At 48.0% G+C, this 22003-nt stretch overlaps 1 protein-coding gene across 2 annotated transcripts in view; it reads left to right on the forward strand.

The window, feature by feature from the left end:
- TLN1 (talin 1) overlaps positions 1-13744 on the forward strand; it is a 35596-nt gene extending 21852 nt beyond the window's left edge. The window contains exons 30-57 of one of the 2 annotated variants that reach the window (XM_012463320.2): positions 8-147; positions 313-406; positions 510-599; positions 712-834; positions 2042-2185; positions 2486-2647; positions 2889-3029; positions 3124-3305; positions 3477-3609; positions 3828-3929; positions 4013-4183; positions 4268-4417; positions 4527-4628; positions 4708-4827; positions 5538-5684; positions 5803-5969; positions 6137-6320; positions 6411-6536; positions 6634-6750; positions 10018-10203; positions 10314-10421; positions 10928-11033; positions 11231-11355; positions 11461-11586; positions 12019-12081; positions 12193-12375; positions 12525-12653; positions 12782-13744. In XM_012463320.2, the coding sequence (XP_012318743.2) occupies positions 8-147; positions 313-406; positions 510-599; positions 712-834; positions 2042-2185; positions 2486-2647; positions 2889-3029; positions 3124-3305; positions 3477-3609; positions 3828-3929; positions 4013-4183; positions 4268-4417; positions 4527-4628; positions 4708-4827; positions 5538-5684; positions 5803-5969; positions 6137-6320; positions 6411-6536; positions 6634-6750; positions 10018-10203; positions 10314-10421; positions 10928-11033; positions 11231-11355; positions 11461-11586; positions 12019-12081; positions 12193-12375; positions 12525-12653; positions 12782-12907 (3747 nt within the window). In that variant the 3' untranslated portion in view covers positions 12908-13744. The remainder of the gene's footprint in view (positions 1-7; positions 148-312; positions 407-509; positions 600-711; positions 835-2041; positions 2186-2485; positions 2648-2888; positions 3030-3123; positions 3306-3476; positions 3610-3827; positions 3930-4012; positions 4184-4267; positions 4418-4526; positions 4629-4707; positions 4828-5537; positions 5685-5802; positions 5970-6136; positions 6321-6410; positions 6537-6633; positions 6751-10017; positions 10204-10313; positions 10422-10927; positions 11034-11230; positions 11356-11460; positions 11587-12018; positions 12082-12192; positions 12376-12524; positions 12654-12781) is intronic. The other variant, XM_012463321.2, reaches the window with a different exon arrangement.
- The last annotated feature ends 8259 nt before the right edge of the window (positions 13745-22003 follow it).

The raw sequence follows: 22003 nt of genomic DNA on the forward strand, positions 1-22003 counted from the left end.
TCAACAGAGCCAGGAGGACCAGGCCCAAGTTGTGTCCAACTTGAAGGGCATCTCCATGTCTTCAAGCAAACTTCTTCTGGCTGCCAAGGCCCTGTCCACGGACCCTGCTGCCCCCAACCTCAAGAGTCAGCTGACTACAGCTGCCAGGTAAGTAGGAGCTAAGAAGCCCAGCCCTGGAACGTATGAGAGAGACTGGGGAGCAGGCAGTTCATGAGCGCTTCCTGGCTTAGGAGTGGTTATAGGCAAAAAGATAAATAATTATATAGGACGCAGAAATGATGACCTATTCACTCAACTTTCTGTCCCTCCCAGGGCAGTGACTGACAGCATCAATCAGCTCATCACTATGTGCACCCAGCAGGCACCTGGCCAGAAGGAGTGTGATAATGCCCTGCGGGAATTGGAGGTAGGCACATGGCAGGCTAATGGCATTGAGGCTGAGGGAAGTGTTCTGGTTTGGGGTCTGAGGGAAGGTGTCTTGGATCTCACTTTGCCCTCCCCCTACACAGACAGTCCGGGAACTCCTGGAGAACCCAGTCCAGCCCGTCAATGACATGTCCTACTTTGGTTGCCTGGACAGTGTAATGGAGAACTCAAAGGTAAGCACAGCCAGGAACTTGGAGGGGAGAGGGCAGGAGGATGGAGCTAACCAGATGCTGCCCTGCAGCTCTGAGGAATGCTCTGACTCCCCTGATGTCCTCTGTTCCTCAGGTGCTGGGTGAGGCCATGACTGGCATCTCCCAAAATGCCAAGAACGGAAACCTGCCCGAATTTGGAGAGGCCATTTCCACAGCCTCAAAGGCACTCTGTGGCTTCACTGAGGCAGCTGCACAGGTTATTTTCCTGAGATGGGTTCCTGGGATGGCTCCTGCTTTCCTTACCTCGTCTCCTGTCAGCCTGACATACCTGTAGATAAATCAAGAAGTTTATGTTTGCAAAGCCAACTCTATGGAAACTGGGTTGTCCCCCTCCTGAAGTGGAGATGTTTGTCAGCAGTTACTGAACAGCACAGTTCTGATCGCTGTAATTCCTGAACACTGGTGCTTTGGTTATGATTATACTTTCCAACCATGAGGCTTTTTCCAGCTGGCTTTCTCAAAATATACTAATTAGCTTATACAAAACATTTTTTCACGTAATTATTGCTTTCTTAAAATGGTACTAGTGACGAAATTTCCAGTTACTTGAGTCATCACTTAACTTTGCCTTTTTCTACATTATCAAGTATAAAACTACCTATTAGCTCTAAAGTATTTTGCTTTAATATATGAATCCTTAAAATAAACTGGCTTGAGAGTTTGCCTCAGACTGCTTTTCCCTGAAAGCCTACCATCCTTTTCCATCTCCCCTACCTCCCTGGTGCCCTGTTAGAATGGGTACCTTGCTCTAGGTGGTTTGATTTTTTTAAACCTCTTTGTTGTCTGTTTGGTTCCTCCCCCACAACAACTTCTGAAAAAGCATAAAGAGGAATAAGCAAAGCTACTGCTTATTGATTGAAGTATAAATCAAACATTAGGATGTTCTTTCCATCATAAAAATGGCTTTTTAATCCATCCCTTCCTTCTCTTTCCAAATAATCTGACACTTGGAGGTGCTGTAAATGTGAATTAGCCTGACAACCTTCATCGGTTTTTAACTATGTCTTTAAAAGAGGCTTTGCTTGTGTGCATGAAGGTGTGTATTTGTATATGGCTCTCAAACTTTTTACTGCTGCTTACAGTAAGCCATACTTTTCACTCTAAAACCCAGCATACACAAACATATCTAAATAGAGGTTTCATAAAAACCCTTGCTATATAGTTTTCCTTTTTATTAACTTTTTAAATCTTCTGAAATGCTTGAATATACTTAAAACAGGAGAATATTTTTTTCTTTTTTACAGTATAACCATAGTTTACTAATGTATCTCTACTCATGGAGAACTCTGGAAAATAAGCCCTGTTCTCTAAACTTACCTCTGCTCTCTTTTGTCCTTACTATCACTATTTATTTCCCACCTGCTGTCTTTATTCCTCACTCCTACCCGCTTTTCTCTTCCCAGGCTGCGTATCTGGTTGGCGTCTCTGACCCCAACAGCCAAGCTGGACAGCAAGGGCTGGTGGAGCCCACACAGTTTGCCCGTGCAAACCAGGCAATTCAGATGGCCTGTCAGAGTTTGGGAGAGCCTGGCTGTACCCAGGCCCAGGTAAGTCAAGGGATCAGGGATCACAGGCAAGTCTGGGAAAGGGCGGACTGACCCCGTGGGGTAGAGGGAGGTAAGGCACGTGCGAAAGAGGGCAGGGACCCATCTCTGACCTTCCACACACAACTTCTCTTTGGGTAACTGTCTTCTCCTCCCATGGGTCTCATCATTTTTCAGTTACTGCTAAATTCACAACTTCTCCCCAGGGTATTGCTCTCCATCCCCTGACCCTAAAACGGCTCCTCCTTGGGTATGTACAGTTCCTTCTTGCCCTTTTCATGGCTTTTCCATGTGTCTCCTCAGGTGCTCTCTGCAGCCACCATTGTGGCCAAACACACCTCTGCGCTGTGTAACAGCTGTCGCCTGGCTTCTGCCCGTACCGCCAATCCTACTGCCAAGCGCCAGTTTGTACAGTCAGCCAAGGAGGTGGCCAACAGCACAGCTAATCTTGTCAAGACCATCAAGGTTTCCAATGTTTGAATTTCCAGCCTCTCCCTGAACTGTCTGATCTCTCCCGAGTCCCCCAGTTACTCTCTGAGGCCTTCTACCGTATTCCCTCTGCCTGAGCCCAAGTTCTTTCTATCCAGACGGACCACCTACATCTCTCCCCAAATCCTTTAAGTCCCGAAGTAGATCTGGTTCGCTTTGCTTCCTATACCTCCTATGCCTGCATCCCAAGTCCTGAGAGCCTCTCTGTCACTTCTAGGCGCTAGACGGGGCCTTTACAGAGGAGAACCGTGCCCAGTGCCGAGCAGCAACAGCCCCTCTGCTGGAGGCTGTGGACAATCTGAGTGCCTTTGCATCCAACCCTGAGTTCTCCAGCATTCCTGCCCAGATCAGCCCTGAGGTAAGGTGATGTGAAGGGGGAACTGATGGGCCAGCTTATCACCTCATCTTCCAGGGAGTCCTGAGACTTACCTCCCTGCCTCCCCTTTTCCCAGGGTCGAGCTGCCATGGAGCCCATTGTGATCTCTGCAAAGACAATGTTGGAGAGCGCTGGGGGACTCATCCAGACAGCCCGGGCCCTTGCAGTCAATCCCCGGGACCCCCCGCGCTGGTCAGTGCTGGCCGGCCACTCCCGTACTGTCTCAGACTCCATCAAGAAGCTAATTACAAGCATGAGGTATTGATGGGTGGAGAACCAGTGTGGCTGGAGGGCACACATTGTGGCAGAATGGAATATGGGCACTTAGGTGCGATTAGATGGGGTGGTGTTGGGGGGATACAGGGGAAGGATAGGCTGGCCTTGCACTAGGGGATGTTCTTGGTGTTGGAGCCTATGATGTGTCTGCAGGGACAAGGCTCCAGGGCAGCTGGAGTGTGAAACGGCCATTGCAGCTCTGAACAGCTGTCTACGGGACCTAGACCAGGCTTCCCTCGCTGCAGTCAGCCAGCAGCTTGCTCCCCGTGAGGGAATCTCTCAAGAGGTGAGGGGGGAAAGGATTATATGGAAAGATGTGTCTAGGAAGAAAAATGTCAAACTTGAGGAAGATGGGGGATCACAGAGTGGCTTCTTAGGGACATCAAAGGCCTGGGATGTGCCAAGGAGGGTTAGAGTATTCAGTATGGAAGGGAGAGCAGTTCTGTGTAGCCAAGGGGTCTTATTGCAGATCACGATCAGGGCTAATGCGCACTTCCTCCCTAGGCCTTGCACACTCAGATGCTCACTGCAGTACAGGAGATCTCCCATCTCATTGAGCCGCTGGCCAGTGCTGCCCGGGCTGAAGCCTCCCAGCTGGGACACAAGGTACCTATGGAGACATATGGGTAGTCCCAGGGAACAGGGTGAGAGAGAGGGGACCTGACCCCCAGTCCAACCCCTTGCCTCAGGTGTCCCAGATGGCCCAGTACTTTGAGCCGCTCACCCTGGCTGCAGTGGGTGCTGCCTCCAAGACCCTGAGCCACCCGCAGCAGATGGCACTCCTGGACCAGACTAAAACATTGGCAGAGTCTGCCCTGCAGTTGCTATACACTGCCAAGGAGGCTGGTGGTAACCCAAAGGTATTGAGGGTTTGGAGGGAGGAGCTGTTACTAGAAAGGGGTTGCAGAAACAGGAACAACAGAGCTCCTCTCCTCTCCCAACAGCAAGCAGCTCACACCCAGGAAGCCCTGGAGGAGGCTGTGCAGATGATGACAGAGGCTGTAGAGGACCTGACAACAACCCTCAACGAGGCAGCCAGTGCTGCTGGGGTCGTGGGTGGCATGGTGGACTCCATCACCCAGGCCATCAACCAGGTTAGAGTCTTGGGGTGTCTGTGGACACTGAGGCCACCCTGGGCCAGAGCCTCCAAGCACAGTGGCACAGAACCTGACAGTCTTTCCCTTTCCCTATCCTCCCCTTCAGCTAGATGAAGGACCAATGGGTGAACCAGAAGGTTCTTTTGTGGATTACCAAACAACTATGGTGCGGACAGCCAAGGCCATTGCAGTGACCGTTCAGGAGATGGTGAGTTTGGGCGAGTTCCAGAGGACTGCCCTTGGAGAGCTGACTTTGGATATAACTTCACTTCTTCCATTATCACCAGGTTACCAAGTCAAACACCAGCCCGGAGGAGCTGGGCCCTCTTGCTAACCAGCTGACCAGTGACTATGGCCGTCTGGCCTCACAGGCCAAGCCTGCAGCAATGGCTGCTGAAAATGAAGAGGTAAACATGGAGGCAGCTCTGCCCTGCCCCTTGTTCCTGATGTGTCAGAGTCTAGGGCTGTCCCATCCCACCCTCTCTGATCGTTCATACAAAGGGGAACAGCCTCAGGGCCAACCTGCTAAAGACTAGTGAGGCTCCGGGTAGGGACAGCGGATTAAAGCCTTCAGTCACCGGGACAAAGGAGATAGCACAGAATCTGGAGCCTTTCCAGGCCTGCCTGTCTTGCTTCTGCCAACCCTCATCTGGGCCTATAGCTGCTTCTCTGATGTGCTGCCAGTCTGTGTTCTAATTCTTTCTTGTCGCAAACCCATGAAGCTCTTCCTTTCCCAAGCCTCTGGCTTTCCAAGAAAGCAAGTAATTGGATCGTAGTAGATCCAATCCTCAAAACCTTCCATAACCCCGTACAAGACACATTGTAATCCACAGCCCTCTGATTCCAACACTCAAGCATAAAGTGCTCCTCCCTCCTCCCTACTGTGCTTAAGACAATCCTCACCAGTTAGTGCTTGCTTGCTACTATTTTCCATGTGTAGGAGGTGACCTCCTGCCTAAAGGATATGAAACTGGAAAAGTCCTTGTGCTGGGAACTTTCTCTGCTTCTTTAGTCTACAGTGCATGTTTTTTCTATATCCTTTGTGACTCTTCCAAGCACAGTGGAGGTACCCTGAGTGCCCCTTGTAAAATCTCTCTCTCTTTCCCTCGGCTCACAGATAGGTTCCCATATCAAACACCGGGTACAGGAGCTGGGCCATGGCTGTGCTGCTCTGGTCACCAAGGCAGGCGCCCTGCAGTGCAACCCCAGTGATGCCTACACCAAGAAGGAGCTCATAGAGTGTGCCCGGAGAGTCTCTGAGAAGGTGATGTCTTTGCCATCCTCCTCCAGCCCTCTCTTCTTGTCACTTCTTCCAGGTGTGGGTAACTTTTCCATTTCACATGGCACCTTCAACAGTCACCATGTGACTTTCCCTACCCCAGGTCTCCCACGTCCTGGCTGCGCTCCAGGCTGGGAATCGTGGCACCCAGGCCTGCATCACAGCAGCCAGTGCTGTCTCTGGTATCATCGCTGACCTCGACACCACCATCATGTTCGCCACTGCCGGCACGCTTAATCGCGAGGGTGCTGAAACTTTTGCTGACCACCGGTAAGGCAGGAACTGGGCCTGAGGGAGGCAGACAGGTCGGGGCACTGGGCTGGAAGAGGTAGGATGGCATTTGCTCAAATGGGGAAGACCTGGACCAGGCACCTTGGATAGGCTAGAGTAGGTAAGGGAAATCTGTGGAGAGCTGACTAAGCTGGGCCCTCCCTCAGGGAGGGCATCCTGAAGACTGCGAAGGTGCTGGTGGAGGACACCAAGGTCCTGGTGCAAAACGCAGCTGGAAGCCAGGAGAAGTTGGCGCAAGCTGCCCAGTCCTCTGTGGCGACCATCACCCGCCTTGCTGATGTGGTCAAGCTGGGTGCAGCCAGCCTGGGAGCCGAGGACCCTGAGACCCAGGTAGTAACCTGATGCTCCTAATTCTGGCTAGAACCACTTCCTGTCCTGCTTCTTCCTCCCATAGACCAGAGCCAATGCTCTCCCACACAGGTGGTACTGATCAACGCAGTGAAAGATGTAGCCAAGGCCCTGGGAGACCTCATCAGTGCAACGAAGGCCGCAGCTGGCAAAGTTGGAGATGACCCTGCTGTGTGGCAGCTAAAGAACTCTGCTAAGGTTGGAGAGAATGAGAGCAACATCAGGAGGGGCACTGGATTAATGGACTCCTTCTGTTCCTTAAAATCATTCCTCTTCTCTCTTCTGATACCTCTAGGTGATGGTGACCAATGTGACATCATTGCTTAAGACAGTAAAAGCCGTGGAGGATGAGGCCACCAAAGGCACTCGGGCCCTGGAGGCAACCACAGAGCACATACGGCAGGAACTGGCGGTGAGCAGGAGTCTGGGGCATCAGGGACTAGGGTCAGAGAAAGGGATCCTGAAAGCCTGTGAACATGTGCCTCACATATACTCACAGACTTAGTCACACACAGTCTCTCTCTCATCTCTCTCATCGCCAAACTTTTTTTTTTTTTTTTTTTTGAGAAGGGTCTTGTTCTGTAGCCATCCTCCTCCAGCCCTCTCAGCCCTCTCCTCTTGTCACTTCTCCCAGGCGTCGGACTCACATGGTGACGGAGCAAGGTGCCTTTCCATTTCATATGGCACCTTTCTCAGTCACCATGTGACTTTCCCTACCCCAGATCTCACACATTCTCCTCCTGGAGTACGGTGGCATGGTCCTGGCTCACTGCAACCTCCACCTCCCAGGTTCAAGCAATTCTCATACCTCAGCCTCCTGAGTAGCTGGGACTACAAGTGCATACCATGCTGGCTAATTTTTATATTTTTAGTAGAGACAGGGTTTCACCGTGTTGACCAGGCTAGTCTCGAACTCCTGGCCTCAAGTGATCCACCCGCCTCCGCCTCCGAAAGTGCTGGGATTATGCTCATGAGCCACTGGGCCCAGCCTCTCATCACCAAATGTCTTAAGTGAGCTACACTCATGTCTTTCCCCTACTCATAGGTTTATTCCTTAGCATTTGACAGCTGTCTTTTTTTACCTCCCACTTTCTCCAGTCACTAGTGGCCTCTTCTTAGTTGCCACATTCAGTGGCCTCTTCTTGGCCTTCATCCTTTTCAAATATTTCCAAAGCATCTGACTCTGTTAACAAGCCTCTCTTTAAATTTCTGTCTTCCCTTGGCCTAGATACTGGCTTTTCTCTTGTTTCTCGAACATCATTGAATCACCTTTAACCTAGTAAATGCAGAGGCCTTCCTAGGGTTGTACAAATAGCCTTTTTCTCTTCTTTGGCAAGTTTAACCACTTTCATTATTATTCAGTAAGAAGCAGATACCCAGTTCTGGGTTATTTTCAACTGCTTGTTTGATATCACCACCTAGATGCGGTGCCTCCAAACCATGACATGGTCCTCCTAATGGTGGAAACACCCTTGCAGTCGTGAAGATTCCACCTCAGTCGTCTTTGACTTCACCATCTTAGCCACCATATTCAGGCTGTTGCCCCGTCCTTTCACTCCTCCTCCCAAGTCCCACTGTCTGCACTCTGGTTCATACGTCCATACTCTCCTGCACTTTGGCTGCTGCACCAGTTTTCTCCCTGGTCTCCCTGCTTCCGGTCTCTGCCACTCTCCTTTCTTCCTACTCATCTTTCTGATTTCTAAATTCATCTTTCTGGGTTCTGTTTTCACCTCTACTCGAAGACGTTCAAGTTGGAACTCTTGACCTTCTGCCTCCCATACCTGGTCCTTTCCTGGTTTTCCCCCATCTCAGTAAATGGCACCTTTTAGTAACTCAGTTCCTGAAGCCAGAAACCCAGCTTCAATATATTAGACGCCTCTCTTTCTCTCATTCCCCACGTCTAAGTTTCGATAGTGCCCCTTCCAAACACAGCTCATTTTCTCTTTCCCCATCTCTCTCCCACCACTACCACACTGTCCAAACCATCATCAGCCCTTAACTGGATTTATGTAGTAAGTCTCTATCCAGTCTTCATGCTTCAACATTTCCCCCTCCAATCCTCCTTTCTACACAGTAGTCACAATTATGTTTTTAAACTATAAGTTAGAGGCGGGGCATGATGGCTGATGCCTGGAATCCTAGTACTTTGGGAGGCTGAGGTGGAAGGATCACTTGAGTGAGTTCAAAATTAGTTTGGGCAACATAGCAAGATCCTGTCTCTACAAAAAATTTAAAGATTAGCTAGGCAAGGTTGCCCACACCTGTCCCAGTTACTCAGGAGTCTGAAGGCGGAAGATTCCTTGAGCCCAGGAGTTCAAGACTGCGGTGAGCTATGATCACTCCAGGGCACTTCAGCCTAGTTACAGAGCAAGACTCTGTTTTAAATATATATATATTTAAATATATATAGACAGATTAGATTATATTAGAATATATATAATATATAATATATATCAGATTAGTGACATCAATAAACATATGTAAAAAAATTATGTCACTTCACTACTTAAAACTCATTAGTGATGGCCCTGCTTTACTTCTCCAGTCTCATCCTACTCTCCTTTCTGCGCCCCGTCCCCCTGCACGCTGTCAGTTCTGAGAACATGCCAAGCTCTTACCTGCTGCAGGCTCTTCCACTCGCTTTAGTCCAGCCTTTTGAGCACGGGCTCCTTCCAGTTCATCAGGCTTCAGCTTCCATGTCACCTCCTCAGAGAGCCCTTCCCTGACCACCTATCTGAAATAGTTCTCATCACAGCACTCTCTTTTATTCCCTCATAATCCAAATCACAGTCCTCAGTTTTACTGCTAGTTTACTTATTTATTACCTAGGTCCAAAACTAGAATGTGAGCTCCATGAGAACAAGGAGCATCCTTAGCCCCTTGCATAGAATCTACCACCTAGCTGATCTTTAATAAAAGTTTGTGGGTTGAATAAATATATCCATCAAAATATATTATGACTTTCACATATTATGTAAAATTAAGTTCCTCAGTATGATATTCAAGGCCCCAATAACCATTCCTATATTCCAGAACATTCCTTGATACTTTCACATTTGACATCCTGATTGTTCATGCCCTACCATTTACCTAAAAATGCCCTCCTATCATCTTTACACTTTCTTTTTTTGAGTCTCACTCTGTCATCCAGGCTGGAGTGCAGTGGCGCAGTCTTGGCTCACTGCAACCTCTTCCTCCCAGGTTCAAGCGATACTCCTGCTTCAGCCTCCCAAGTAGCTGGGACTACAGGCACCTGCCAACCACACCCAGCTAATTTTTTTATTTTTAGTAGAGACAGGTTTCACCATATTGGCCAGGCTGGTCTCAAACTCCTGGCCTTGTGATCTGCGCACCTTGGCCTCCCAAAGTGCTGGGGTTACAGGTGTGTCACCACACCCAGCCATCTATATATCTTTTATGGCTCAGCTCTGCCTCTCACCCCTTCAAGGCTTCTCTCTATTTTGGGAATGAAAACTCAGCCAAAAGCCACTTTTGTAATTTCAAACAAACAAACTCTCCCCAGTTGCTTCAGTGAGAAATGATAACCAACTACCTTCTGTTACATTTACTGTGATGTGTGACTCTCTCCAAGGACTGCACCAAATCACATGCACAGAGTTCTACATTGTCTTATAGTCTTAGCCACCGTAAAATCTTTCTTTTTGTTCTGCCCCTACAGGTTTTCTGTTCGCCAGAGCCACCTGCCAAGACCTCTACCCCAGAAGACTTCATCCGAATGACCAAGGGTATCACCATGGCAACAGCCAAGGCCGTTGCCGCTGGCAATTCCTGTCGCCAGGAAGATGTCATTGCCACAGCCAATCTGAGCCGCCGTGCTATTGCAGATATGCTTCGAGCTTGCAAGGTAGAAATCCTTGAGGCATTTTCGTGGGGCAGCTTTGGGCCAGAACATAGTGGGAGAGAAACTGTAGGGATCTGGGGGGCCTAAAGCTAACATATTACGCTGGGGGACAGGAAGCAGCTTACCACCCGGAAGTGGCCCCTGATGTGCGGCTTCGAGCCCTACACTATGGCCGGGAATGTGCCAATGGCTACCTGGAACTGCTGGACCATGTGCTGCTGGTAAGGGAGGGAGTTGTTTGTTCCTCATACGAGCCTCTCTGAATACACAGGCCTCTTCCTGCAAGTCTCACACTCTGCTGTTTTGCTCAGATCTCCTTCCTGCCCCATCTTCTATTTCCCAAATCTATTCTCCTTTCCAAGCCTCCCTTTCTTCCAGGCCCCATCCTTCTTAACATTTTTGGTTCTCCCAGTCACCTCTTCTTCCTCCTCTTTTTTCTTTTCTCTTCCCTTCCCACCTGACCACCCCTTTCTCTACCTTCATCGTCTCTTCTTTCTTCTCATTCTCCTTGCTCCTTGTCAGCCGGTGAGTGACACAACCCGATTGTCTCCGTCATGTGTGCAGTGTGATGCATGGTGTGTGCTTGGATAGGGAGTGTGGTGTTTGAGGGCTGTGGTATGGAGTGCTCTAGGGATGGGGGTGAGGGGCTCATGGTCTGCCCTATTTCATAGATCAGGGTAGACCCTAAGATGTGATGCTCTTTGTCCCCTGCCCACTTCTTGCCCAGACCCTGCAGAAGCCAAGCCCAGAACTGAAGCAGCAATTGACAGGACATTCAAAGCGTGTGGCTGGTTCAGTCACTGAGCTCATCCAGGCTGCTGAAGCTATGAAGGGTGAGGGGTGGCCAGGGCCAGGGAGGGAAGGAAAACCCTTGTCATTGTGTGATCTCTGCTTCCTGGCTGGACGACTCTGTGCTAGCCTCTGCCCATAGTCCCCAAGGTGCCAGGGCCTGGTGATATAACCATGCTCCCTGGTGCTTTTGACCTCCCCACTCTGCTTTAGCCTCTTCCCTCTTCCTTTATCCCACCAGGAACAGAATGGGTGGACCCAGAGGACCCCACAGTCATTGCTGAGAATGAGCTCCTGGGAGCTGCAGCTGCCATTGAGGCTGCAGCCAAAAAGCTAGAGCAGCTGAAGCCCCGGGCCAAACCCAAGGTCAGTCCTGTTCCTCTCCTCCTCCACCCACACCATGGCAGAATGTCCCCACCTTCAGCCCATCTCTGACTTTACAACTCTGTCTGCAACCTTTGCTTATTGCAGGAAGCAGATGAGTCCTTGAACTTTGAGGAGCAGATACTGGAAGCTGCCAAGTCCATTGCAGCAGCCACCAGTGCACTGGTAAAGGCTGCATCAGCTGCCCAGAGAGAACTAGTGGCCCAAGGGAAGGTGAGTGCTTAAAACCCAGAAGAGGCCAGGTGCGGTGGCTCATGCCTATAATCCCAGCACTTTGGGAGGCCAAGGTGAACAGGTCACCTGAGGTCAGGAGTTCAAGACCAGCCTGGCCAACATGGTAAAACCCCATCTCTACTGAAAATACAAAAATTAGCTGGGCATGGTGGTATGCGCCTCTAATCCTAGCTACTCAGGAGGCTGAGGCAGGAGAATCACTGGAACCCGGGAGGCAGAGGCTACAGTGAATCAAGATTGTGCCACTGCACTCTAGCCTGGGCAACACAGCAAGACTCTGTCTCAAAAAAAAAACAAAAACCCAGAATTATGGGGATGGGTTGGCACTTTGATTTCCACACCCACATCTGGAGCCAGTGTCTTTGAAGTAAGGAAAGCGCAGGTCTAAGCAGGCTCTCCTCCTTCCTCCAGGTGGGTGCCATTCCAGCCAATGCACTGGATGATGGGCAGTGGTCCCAGGGCCTCATTTCTGCTGTAAGTATGCAGTACCTCCTAGGTCTCTCTGAGTTTGAGAGACTCGAGAAGGCTGGAGGGGGGATGGACCAGGGCAAGGGGCATATTTTAAGCAAACACTCCTTGCTTTAGGCCCGGATGGTGGCTGCGGCCACCAACAATCTGTGTGAAGCAGCCAATGCAGCTGTACAAGGCCATGCCAGCCAGGAGAAGCTCATCTCATCAGCCAAGCAGGTAGCTGCCTCCACAGCCCAGCTTCTTGTGGCCTGCAAGGTCAAGGCTGACCAGGACTCTGAGGCAATGAAACGACTTCAGGTGAGGAACCTTGACCCATCCCACTGTCCCTTGGGCTATACTGCTTCAAACTGTTACCCCCAAGATGTGTTTGTATGAGAGAATTGAGGGACTGTCTCAACTGGGATCCTACCTGAGTTCTCAACTTACGCTGCTTTCTCTCTGCGCAGGCTGCTGGCAACGCAGTGAAGCGAGCCTCAGATAACCTGGTGAAAGCAGCACAGAAGGCTGCAGCCTTCGAAGACCAGGAGAATGAGACAGTGGTGGTGAAGGAGAAAATGGTTGGCGGCATTGCCCAGGTGAGCTTCACCCCAGACACTGAGCAACGCTGTCAGGAGGGTAGTCAACATTGCCTGCACTGGTCCCAAATACCCTATACCCGTGCTGTGCATCCTCACTGAACTGAGTCTCCAATCCCCACCCTCAGATCATCGCAGCACAGGAAGAGATGCTTCGGAAGGAACGAGAGCTGGAAGAGGCAAGGAAGAGACTGGCACAGATCCGGCAGCAGCAGTACAAGTTCCTGCCTTCAGAGCTTCGAGATGAGCACTAGAGAAGCCGCTTCTATTTAACGCAGACCCAGCCCAGAGACTGTGCCTGCCACTACCAAAGCCTTCTGGGCTGTCAGGGCCCAACCTGCCCCAACCCAGCAGTACCTGAAGTGCCTGCCAAACCCCGGGGGCCTGGCCCCACCCAGTCCCGCTGCACATCCCCCATCCCCTCCCCAATCCCAAGTGCCTTCATGCCCTAGGGCCCCCCAAGTGCCTGCCCCTCCCCAGAGTATTAACGCTCCAAGAGTATTATTAACGCTGCTGTACCTCAATCTAAACCTGCCAGGGCCCCAGCCCACTCTACCCGCCAGCAGCTTCCACCAGTCCCACAGCCTCATCAGCTCTTTGTCGTTTTTTGATACTATCTTCCCCCACCCCCAGCTACCCATGGGGGCTGCAGAGTGTAAGCTCCAAACAGGCCATGCTCCAATAAAAATGATTCTACCTACAACCTCTGCCTGGCTTCAAGGGAGATAGAAGATATCCTCCCAGGGCAGTAGGGGAGAGTGAGATTGAGTTCTGACACCCACCTTGATCCGGCTTGAAATGGGTGAGGGGAAGACTGGCAGTCTGCCCCTGAGGTCCCTTCCTCCTTCTTGCACCTGGACCCCTAAAGTTATCCATTAGGGAAGGTGTGCCTGAGAAATTATACTTCTGTTATCCCCACCTCACTACCCAGCATCTAAGCCTCACCAGGTATCATTCTGCTGCTGGGACAGCAGCTACTACAGCTCCTTGTGGCTACCAGGACATTCTGTTCTTCATAACTACTCATGGTATATCAACAAATCCAGTCCTTGGCCAAATTCACATTTTCAAAAGAAGCTTTGCTAAAAATAATAAGCCTATAAATGTCTAAGCCTAAGAGAACTATGACCACAGAATTGGTTGAAGCCATTAGCAAGCAAAAATTCCAAATTGAGGCTGCCTGGGGTAAGTAACTGCTTTTGATTGGGTTGGGGCACTCCTGCCTAGAGTAGCACCGAAAGGAAAAAGTTTGACCCAGGTGTGAGAATTTATCGTTGGAGGGGCAGAGCACCCCTAGTGGCCGGACAGGTACTAGTAGCTCTGTTCCTGCAGCCCTGCTAATCTGGTGGGTCAGTGCTTCTCGCCTTGGCGGCAGTCAGGGAAGTGGATGCTATGTGCTTCCACTTCCTCATCCACCCATTCTGCCCATACTGCATGGACTCTGAAAGTTGTCTTAGGTTGGCCACTATTTTCATGCATGATTCTTTAGTCAACCCTGCTGCCCAGTACATTATTTCCTCAAGTAGAACACAAGTACCACCCATCTGCTACTAACACCTTCTACTCCCACCCCATTGGGGAAAGTTTGAAGTAGATGGAATGAAGCTGGTACAGTGGCTAGAGCCTCTAATCTCAGCTACTTGGAAGGCTGAGGCAGGAGGACTGCTTGAGCCCAGAGTTTGAGGCTGTGGTGAGCTGTGATGGTGCCACTGTGTGCCAGCCTGAGTGACAGAGTGAGAGCCTTTCTCTAAGAAATAAATTAGATGGAACTACTTTGTCCAGGACAGCCAATTAGGGATGATGCCAACTTCCTACCAGCACTCCTGTCACCTGTGATTCATTCATACAATATTTACTAAGCCATGCCTGTGCTAAGCACTGAAAAACTGAGATGTATTATCACTTCTCTGACAAAGAGGACTGGCAACTCCAGTACATACTGCGGTGGCTCCCTAATCCTAGATTCAATGTCAGCATCATGAGTTGAGGACCTTGGAGATCAAATCCCTTCTACAACCTCCCCAACAAGTGGCAGTCCAGACTCTGAACTCCGGCTGTGAGCCCAGGACAGCTGCTTACTCCTGTTACCATTTCCCTGTCATGCCCTCAGGGACTGGGACCAATCACGTACTTCTTACTAGTGCTATCTTGGGAGCCGTCTGGGGAGAGGCTTTAACACCCATTAGACCAGCAGCTCTTCAAATGTGGTCCTCAGATCCCTAAGGCTCCCTAAGACCTTTTCAGAGGTCCATAGGTCAAAACTATTTTCATAACAATACCAAGACATTATTTTCTTTAGCTGCGGATGGTGGCACACACCTGTAATCTCAGCTACTCGGGCAGCTGAGGCACCAGAATCACTTGAACCTGGGAGGCAGAGGTTGCAGTGAGCCAAGATCGCACCACTGCACTCCAGCCTGGGCAACAGAGCAAGACTCAAAAAAAGTCTTGATGAAGTAAACATATATTAATTTAAACCTTAATCCCTGAGGAAAAGTCTTTTCAACATTCTGTATGATAAAGTAGGAAGTATACATAAAGCATACTTTGCATACGAAAGTATGATGGTTTTCTGGAGGAAATAACTTAGGCTGTTCTTTGAGTTGTGAACTGAACTAGCTGCTGTTTCATGGAATGCCACATTTACTCAAAAGAATGACCAACAAATTGTGGTTATCAGACTTAGGTAGCCGGCAGAACTTTTCTCAAAAGAACAAAGTGAGTGTGTCACTTCAGGGAAAAATCTGACAGTGTTTGTTGGCAATGATACAATCCAAGCTTTCAAGTGAAAAATCAAATTTTGAAACACTTGTATTTGCTACATGAGCTTCACAGCTTCCCAAAATTTAAAACTTAAAGACTTTACTAAGTTCTCCAATATAATACTATGAAGAAAAACAATTTACTGTTGAAAACCTATTGTGATTTTTTTTAATTTTTATTTATTTTTAAGGCAGAGTCTCAATCAGTTGCTCAGGCTGAAGTGCAGTAGTGCAGTCTCAGCTTACTACAACCTCCACATCCCGGGTTCAAGAAATTCTGCCTCAGCCTCCTAGTAGCTGGGACTACAGGTGCCTGTCACCACACCCAGCTAACTATTTGTATTTTTAGTAGAGACGGGGTTTTGCCATGTTGCCCAGGCTGGTCTTGAATTCCTGAGCTCAAGCAATCCACCTATCTTGGCCTCCCAAAGTGCTGGAATTATAGGCATAAGCCTGTAACCTGGCCTGAAACCTATTGTAATCTTTTAAGTTATGTATAATGAAACATCAGTATTTGGAAGATCTGCATAGCTCAGTGAATCAATTATTTTCCATATGACCAGTGCACAGTGTTACAAAATTATACATAGGTAAAAGATCCAATCAAGGTGCGGTTCAGAAAAAAAAGATTTTTTTTTCCTTGGGAGACAAGAGTCTTGCTCTGTTGCCCAAGCTGGAGTGCAGTGGCTTGATGTTGGCTTACTGCAGCCTTCTCCACCTGGGTTCAAGTGATTCCCCTGCCTCACCCTCCTGAGTAGCTGGGATTGTGCCACCACATCCAACTAATTTTTGTATTTTTAGTAGAGACAGGGTTTTACCATGTTAGCCAAGCTGATCTCAAACTCCTGACCTCAGGTAATCTGCCCGCCTTGGCCTCCCACAGTGCTGGGATTACAGACGTGAGCCACCACACCCAGCCAAAACAACAGATTTTAATTTAATAGTACAAAAAGGTTATTGATATAGTTTCAGGTTCTATATTGCAACTAACCCTTAAGAAACTGCCAATTATCGGACAGGCACAGTGGCCCATACCTACAATTCCAGCACTTTGGGAGGCTGAGGTGGGAGGGTAGCTTGAGCCTAGGAGTCTGAGACCAACATAGGCAACATAGTAGGACACCATGTCTTTTTTTAAAAAAGCCGGTATGGGCCGGGCGTGGTGGCTCACGCCTGTAATCAAGCACTTTGGAGGCCAAGGCGGGCGGATCACCTGAGGTTGGGAGTTCAAGACCAGCCTGACCAACATGGTGAAACCCCGTCTTAAATTTTAAAAAAAATTAAGAAAAAAAAAGCCAGGTATGATAGTGTACATCTTGTAGTCCCCGTGACTGGAGGAGACTGAGGCAGGGAGGTTACTTGAGCCTGGAAGGTCAAGGCTGCAGTGAGCCAAGCTGTGATTGTGTCACTGCACTCCAGCCTGGGTGTTAGAGCCAGACCTTGTCTCAAAAAAAACCATAAAGAGTCCAGGCCCGGCACAGTGGCTTATGCCTGTAATCCCAGCACTTTGGGAGGCCAAGGAGGGCAGATTACCTGGGGTCCGGAGTTCGAGACCAGCCTGGCCAACATGGCAAAACTCTGTCTCCACTAAAAATACAAAAATTAGCTGGGCATGGTGGCTTATGCCTGTAGTCCCAGCTACTCGGGAGGCTGAGGCAGGAGAATAGCTTGAACCTGGGAGGCGAAGGTTGCAGTGAGCTGAGATCACACCACTGCACTCCAGCCTGGGTGACAGAGCAAGATTCTGTCTCAAAATAATAATAATAATAATAGTCCAGGTGTGGTGTTTCACACCTGTAATACCAGCACTTTGGGAGGCTAAGGCAGGCAAATCACTTGAGATCAGGAGTTTGAGACCAGCCTGGCCAACATGGTGAAACTCTGTCTCTACTAAAAATACAAAATTTAGTCAGGCATGGTGGTGCCTGCCTGTAGTCCCAGCTACTCAGGAGGCTGAGGCATGAGAATCACTTGAACCTAGGAAGCAGAGTTTACAGTGAGCCAAGATCTCGCCACTGCAATCCAGCCTGGGCCACCAAGCGAGACTCTGTCTCAAAAATAAATAAATAAACAGAGATCCAAGATGGCTGATCACTAGCAGCTCAGGATTGTAGCTCCCAGAGAAAGCTCACAAAACGAGAGACCACCACACTTTCAGACGAATTTTTGTTACCCACGGACCGGAAGATTCCCAGTGGAGGAGCCCCACGGATTTCCAGGGCAACTCTTGTGGCCAGCGTCGCAGTTTTGCCGGTGCCCCGGCGCGGCAGTTCTTGGTGCAGAGTACATAGGACTGGGTCCCCTTTTGACCGACGTTTGGAGCTCCAGGAAGACAGAGTCGCCCATTTACCTGATTGAAAAAGGGACTCAAGAGGGAAGCCAGACTGGAGATTCCCAGGCGGAAATGCACCATGAATCTTAATGCCGCTGTTTTGGCCGGCGCAGTCGATTGCTCAGATTTTGGCGCTGGGAATCAACAAGTTGAACATCCACTCAGAGACCTAATTTGAAGGTAGGCAATTACAAAGATGACAGGTGGATGAACTTAACAATGATGGGAAGAAACCAGTGTAAAAAGGCTGAGAATACCCAAGATCAGAATGCCTCTCCTTCTATAGGGGATCACAGTTCCTCATCAACAAGGGAACAAGGCCTGATGGAGAACCACTGTGTTCCATTAACAGATTTAGGCTTCAGAAAGTGGATAATAAGGAACTTTAGTGAGCTAAAAGAACATGTTCTAGCCCAATGTAAAGAAACTAAGAACTTTGAAAAAAGGTTTGACAAAATGCTAACGAGAATTGACAACTTAGGAATATAAGTGAATTAATGGAACTGAAGAACACAATACGAGAACTTCGCGAAGTATGCACAGGTTTTAACAGTCGAATTGATCAAGCAGAAGAAAGGATATCAGAGGTCAAAGATCAACTTAATGAAATGAAACGAGAAGACAAGATTAGAGAAGAAAGAGTAAAAAGGAATGAGCAAAGTCTCCAGGAAATATGGGACTATGTGAAAAGACCTAATTTACTATTGATAGGTACACCTGAATGTCATGAAGAGAATGAATCCAAGTTGGAAAATATTCTTCAGGATATTCAGGAAAACTTTCCTAATCTAGTAAGGCAGGACAATACTCAACTCTAGCTAATCCAGAGAACACCACAAAGATATTCCTCAAGTAGAGCAACTCCAAGACACATAATCACTAGATTCACTAGGGTTGAAATAAAGGAGAAAATTCTAAGGGCAGCTGGAGAGAAAGGTCACATTACCCATAAAGGGAAGCCTATCAGACTCACAGCAGACCTCTCACCAGAAACCCTACAAACTAAGAGAGTGGGGGTCAATATTCAATATCCTCAAAGAAAAGTTTTTTCAACCCAGAATCTCATATCCCACCAAACTAAGCTTCATAAGCGAAGGAAAAATAAAATTTTTCACGAACAAGCAAGCACTCAGAGACTTCATCACCACCAGGCCTGCTTTACAAGAGCATCTGAAAGAAGCACTACACACAGAAAGGAACAACCAGTATCAGTCATCCCAAAAACTTACCAAAACGTAAAGAGTATCTCTATAATGAAGAATCTACATCAACTAATGGGCAAAATAGCCAGCTAGCATTAAATGACAATATTGAACTCACAAATATTAATTCTAAAATGCCCCAATCAAAGATACAGACAGGTAAATTGAATAAAAAGTCAAAACCCATCGGTACACTGTATCCAGATCTATTTCACAAGCAACGACATACAAAGACTCAAAACAAAGGGATGGAGGAAGATTCACCAATTAAATGGAGAGCAAAAAAAAAAAAAACAGGAGTTGTAACTCGTCTCTCACAAAATAGACTTTAATAGTAACAAAGACTAAAAGAAACAAAGAAGGACATTACATAATGGTAAAAGGATCAATGCAACAACAGGAGTTAATGATTATAAATATATATGCACCCAATACAGGAGCACCCAGATACATAAGATAGGGTCTTAATGACTTATAAAGAGACCTGGACTCCCGCACAATAATAGTGGGAGATTTTGACAACACATTGTTAATATTCAACGGATCAACGACATAGAAAATTAATAGGGACATCTATGATTTGAACTTAGACCTGGAATAAGTAAACTTAGTGAATATTTATAGAATTCTCCACCCCAGGTCCACAGAACATACATTTTTCTCAGTATCCTATTACACCTATTTTGAAAGTGACTACATAATTGGAAGTAAATCACTCTTCAGCATTTGCATATCATTTCACAGACTTAAATAAAATATTGGTTGGCTGTTTGTTTGTTATTTTCTTCCTTTATTCCTTCCTGTCTTCGCTGTTAAGCACAATTATCGGCATAAAAGAGGTTTTTAATACCTATATTTAGATTGCATTCCAGCCTGGGCAATAGAGCAAGACTCCTGTTCTCTCTCTCCCTTTTTCTTTTTCTTTCTTTCTCTCATTAAAAAAAAAAAAAAATTCTACCGACAGATTAAATGTTTTTGTTATTATAGTGTGTAGAAATTGCTCAATCATATATATATTTTAAAAAAAGCAGAAGTTGACCCAAAATAAAAGTGACAAAAAAATAAATAAATAGGCCGGGCACAGTGGCTCACACCTGTAATCCCAGCACTTTGAGAGGCCAAGGCGGGCAGATAACGAGGTCAAGAGATTGAGACCATGCTGGCCAACTTGGTGAAACCCTGTCTCTACTAAAAATACAAAAATTAGCTGGGCATGGTGGCAGGCACCTTTAATCCCAACTACTCAGGAGTCTGAGGCGGGAAAATCGCTTGAACCCTGGAGGCAGAGGTTGCAGTGAGCCTAGATCACACCACTGCACTCCAGCCTGGGCAACAGAGTGAGACTCCGTCTCAAAAAAAAAAAAAAGAATAAATAAATAAATCTTTCCAACTACGTATCTGTTGTGAGACCGGATTTTCTTCATATACAGTGCTTCAGACTAACCAACATATAGCAAGAGATCAAGTACGGAAGCAGATGTTAAGAATTCGGCTGTCTCCTTGGAAGCCAGAGTGTAAAGAGATTTGCAAAAAATACAAAATAATTTCCATACTCTCACTAATTCGGGGAATGGGAATATAGTTATCTTTCATTTAGAACATTATGTTAACATGGCAATTGTTAACGAGTTTATTTTTGTTATTTTTAATGAATTAATACATTTAAAAATTTTCTCAGGTTTCATTTCAATGTGGCAAGTATTGGTAGATATAACCCACTTCAACAAAAGCTGTTTGGGGGTCTTCAATATATTTTAGGAATGTGAAACGTTCTGTTCTAAGACCAAAAGACCCACACCATATTAACATATTTGAGTACCCAGAACCTGGTACATAAAAAACTCATCTGGCAAATGTTCACGAAGTGCCAACTCTATGCCTGGTGCTGTGCTAGGCATTGGGGATTCAAAATTGAGAACAATTGTTTCTGTTGAGGACTCACAGACCAGCGGAGGTGCCAAACCGTGTAAAAGAACAGTTATACCATGGGACTAGAATGAGAGTGAGAGCCCGCACCAAGAACACGCACCTATTAGGTGAGGCGGTGGGAAGAGAAGTGGCCAGGGAAGACTTCCCAGAAAAGCTGACACTTGATCTGAGTATTAAAGGCCACCAGGAATCAGCCAAGGGGAAGGGCATTTTAGGGAGAGGGAACAGAATACATAAACTGTGGAAGTTTTAATAAAAGTATGGCTATTTCCAGCTCCTGCATGTAGCTCATTATGAATGCAGTATGAGGTACAAGTCTGAATACAGGGGGTGAGGTTGGGCATGAAAGGAGATGAGGCCAGAGAGGCAGGCAGGAGCCAAAACAACGGGCCTTCTCTACCATATTAAGAAATGTGGGTTGTTGTTTTTTTTATTCCTCAAAATAGGCAGGGTGCCCGCATGCCTGTAATCCCAGTTACTCAGGAGGCCGAGTCGGGAGGATCACTTGAGCCCAGAAGTTCAAGACCAGCCTGGGCAATTAGCGAGCTCTCATCTCAAAAAAGTTGGGGGGACAGGGATTAGGGAGGGGTTTTGGAGGGTTTTAGATAATATTCGCATTAACTTTTAAAAGATATTTGGCAACAATGTCGTGGAACAGTCAAATGAATGAATGAGTTGAGGAAGCAGAAGTAAGACTACAAAAGACTTAAGACTGGAGAAAAGGAGCGGCCAGAGGCCAGCCCAGACTGACCCGAAGAGGAACCTCATTGGTAGGAAGCGGCCTCTCCAGGATTAGGTGGAAGTGAGACGCGAAGGGCAGGGGAGCCCCAGTGGTCCAGCATAGGCTGCTGATAGATGAGGGGTCTTCCACGGAGTTAGAGAAACACTACGAGGTCAGGCCAGGGTTGCTCTCGGTGTGGCGCGCAGGCAGCTAAATAGATCTGAATGCGTTTCCACGCCTCCTCCCCACCGCCCCGGCCCGCGGCTCCGGGTTCCCACGGTCCCCAGCCCACTGCAAAATCCAGACCTCCCGCCCCTCCGCGACTGGAGGGTGAGGGCGAGGCTAGCAGCTCCCTCCCCGCTTCCTCCGCTGGTTCTCTCCTCCCCTTCCCCCTACTCCGGCGC

Source organism: Aotus nancymaae, unplaced genomic scaffold, assembly GCF_030222135.1.
Source record: "Aotus nancymaae isolate 86718 unplaced genomic scaffold, 86718_ANA_hifiasm-v0.15.2.pri h1tg000003l, whole genome shotgun sequence".
NCBI lineage: Eukaryota > Metazoa > Chordata > Mammalia > Primates > Aotidae > Aotus > Aotus nancymaae.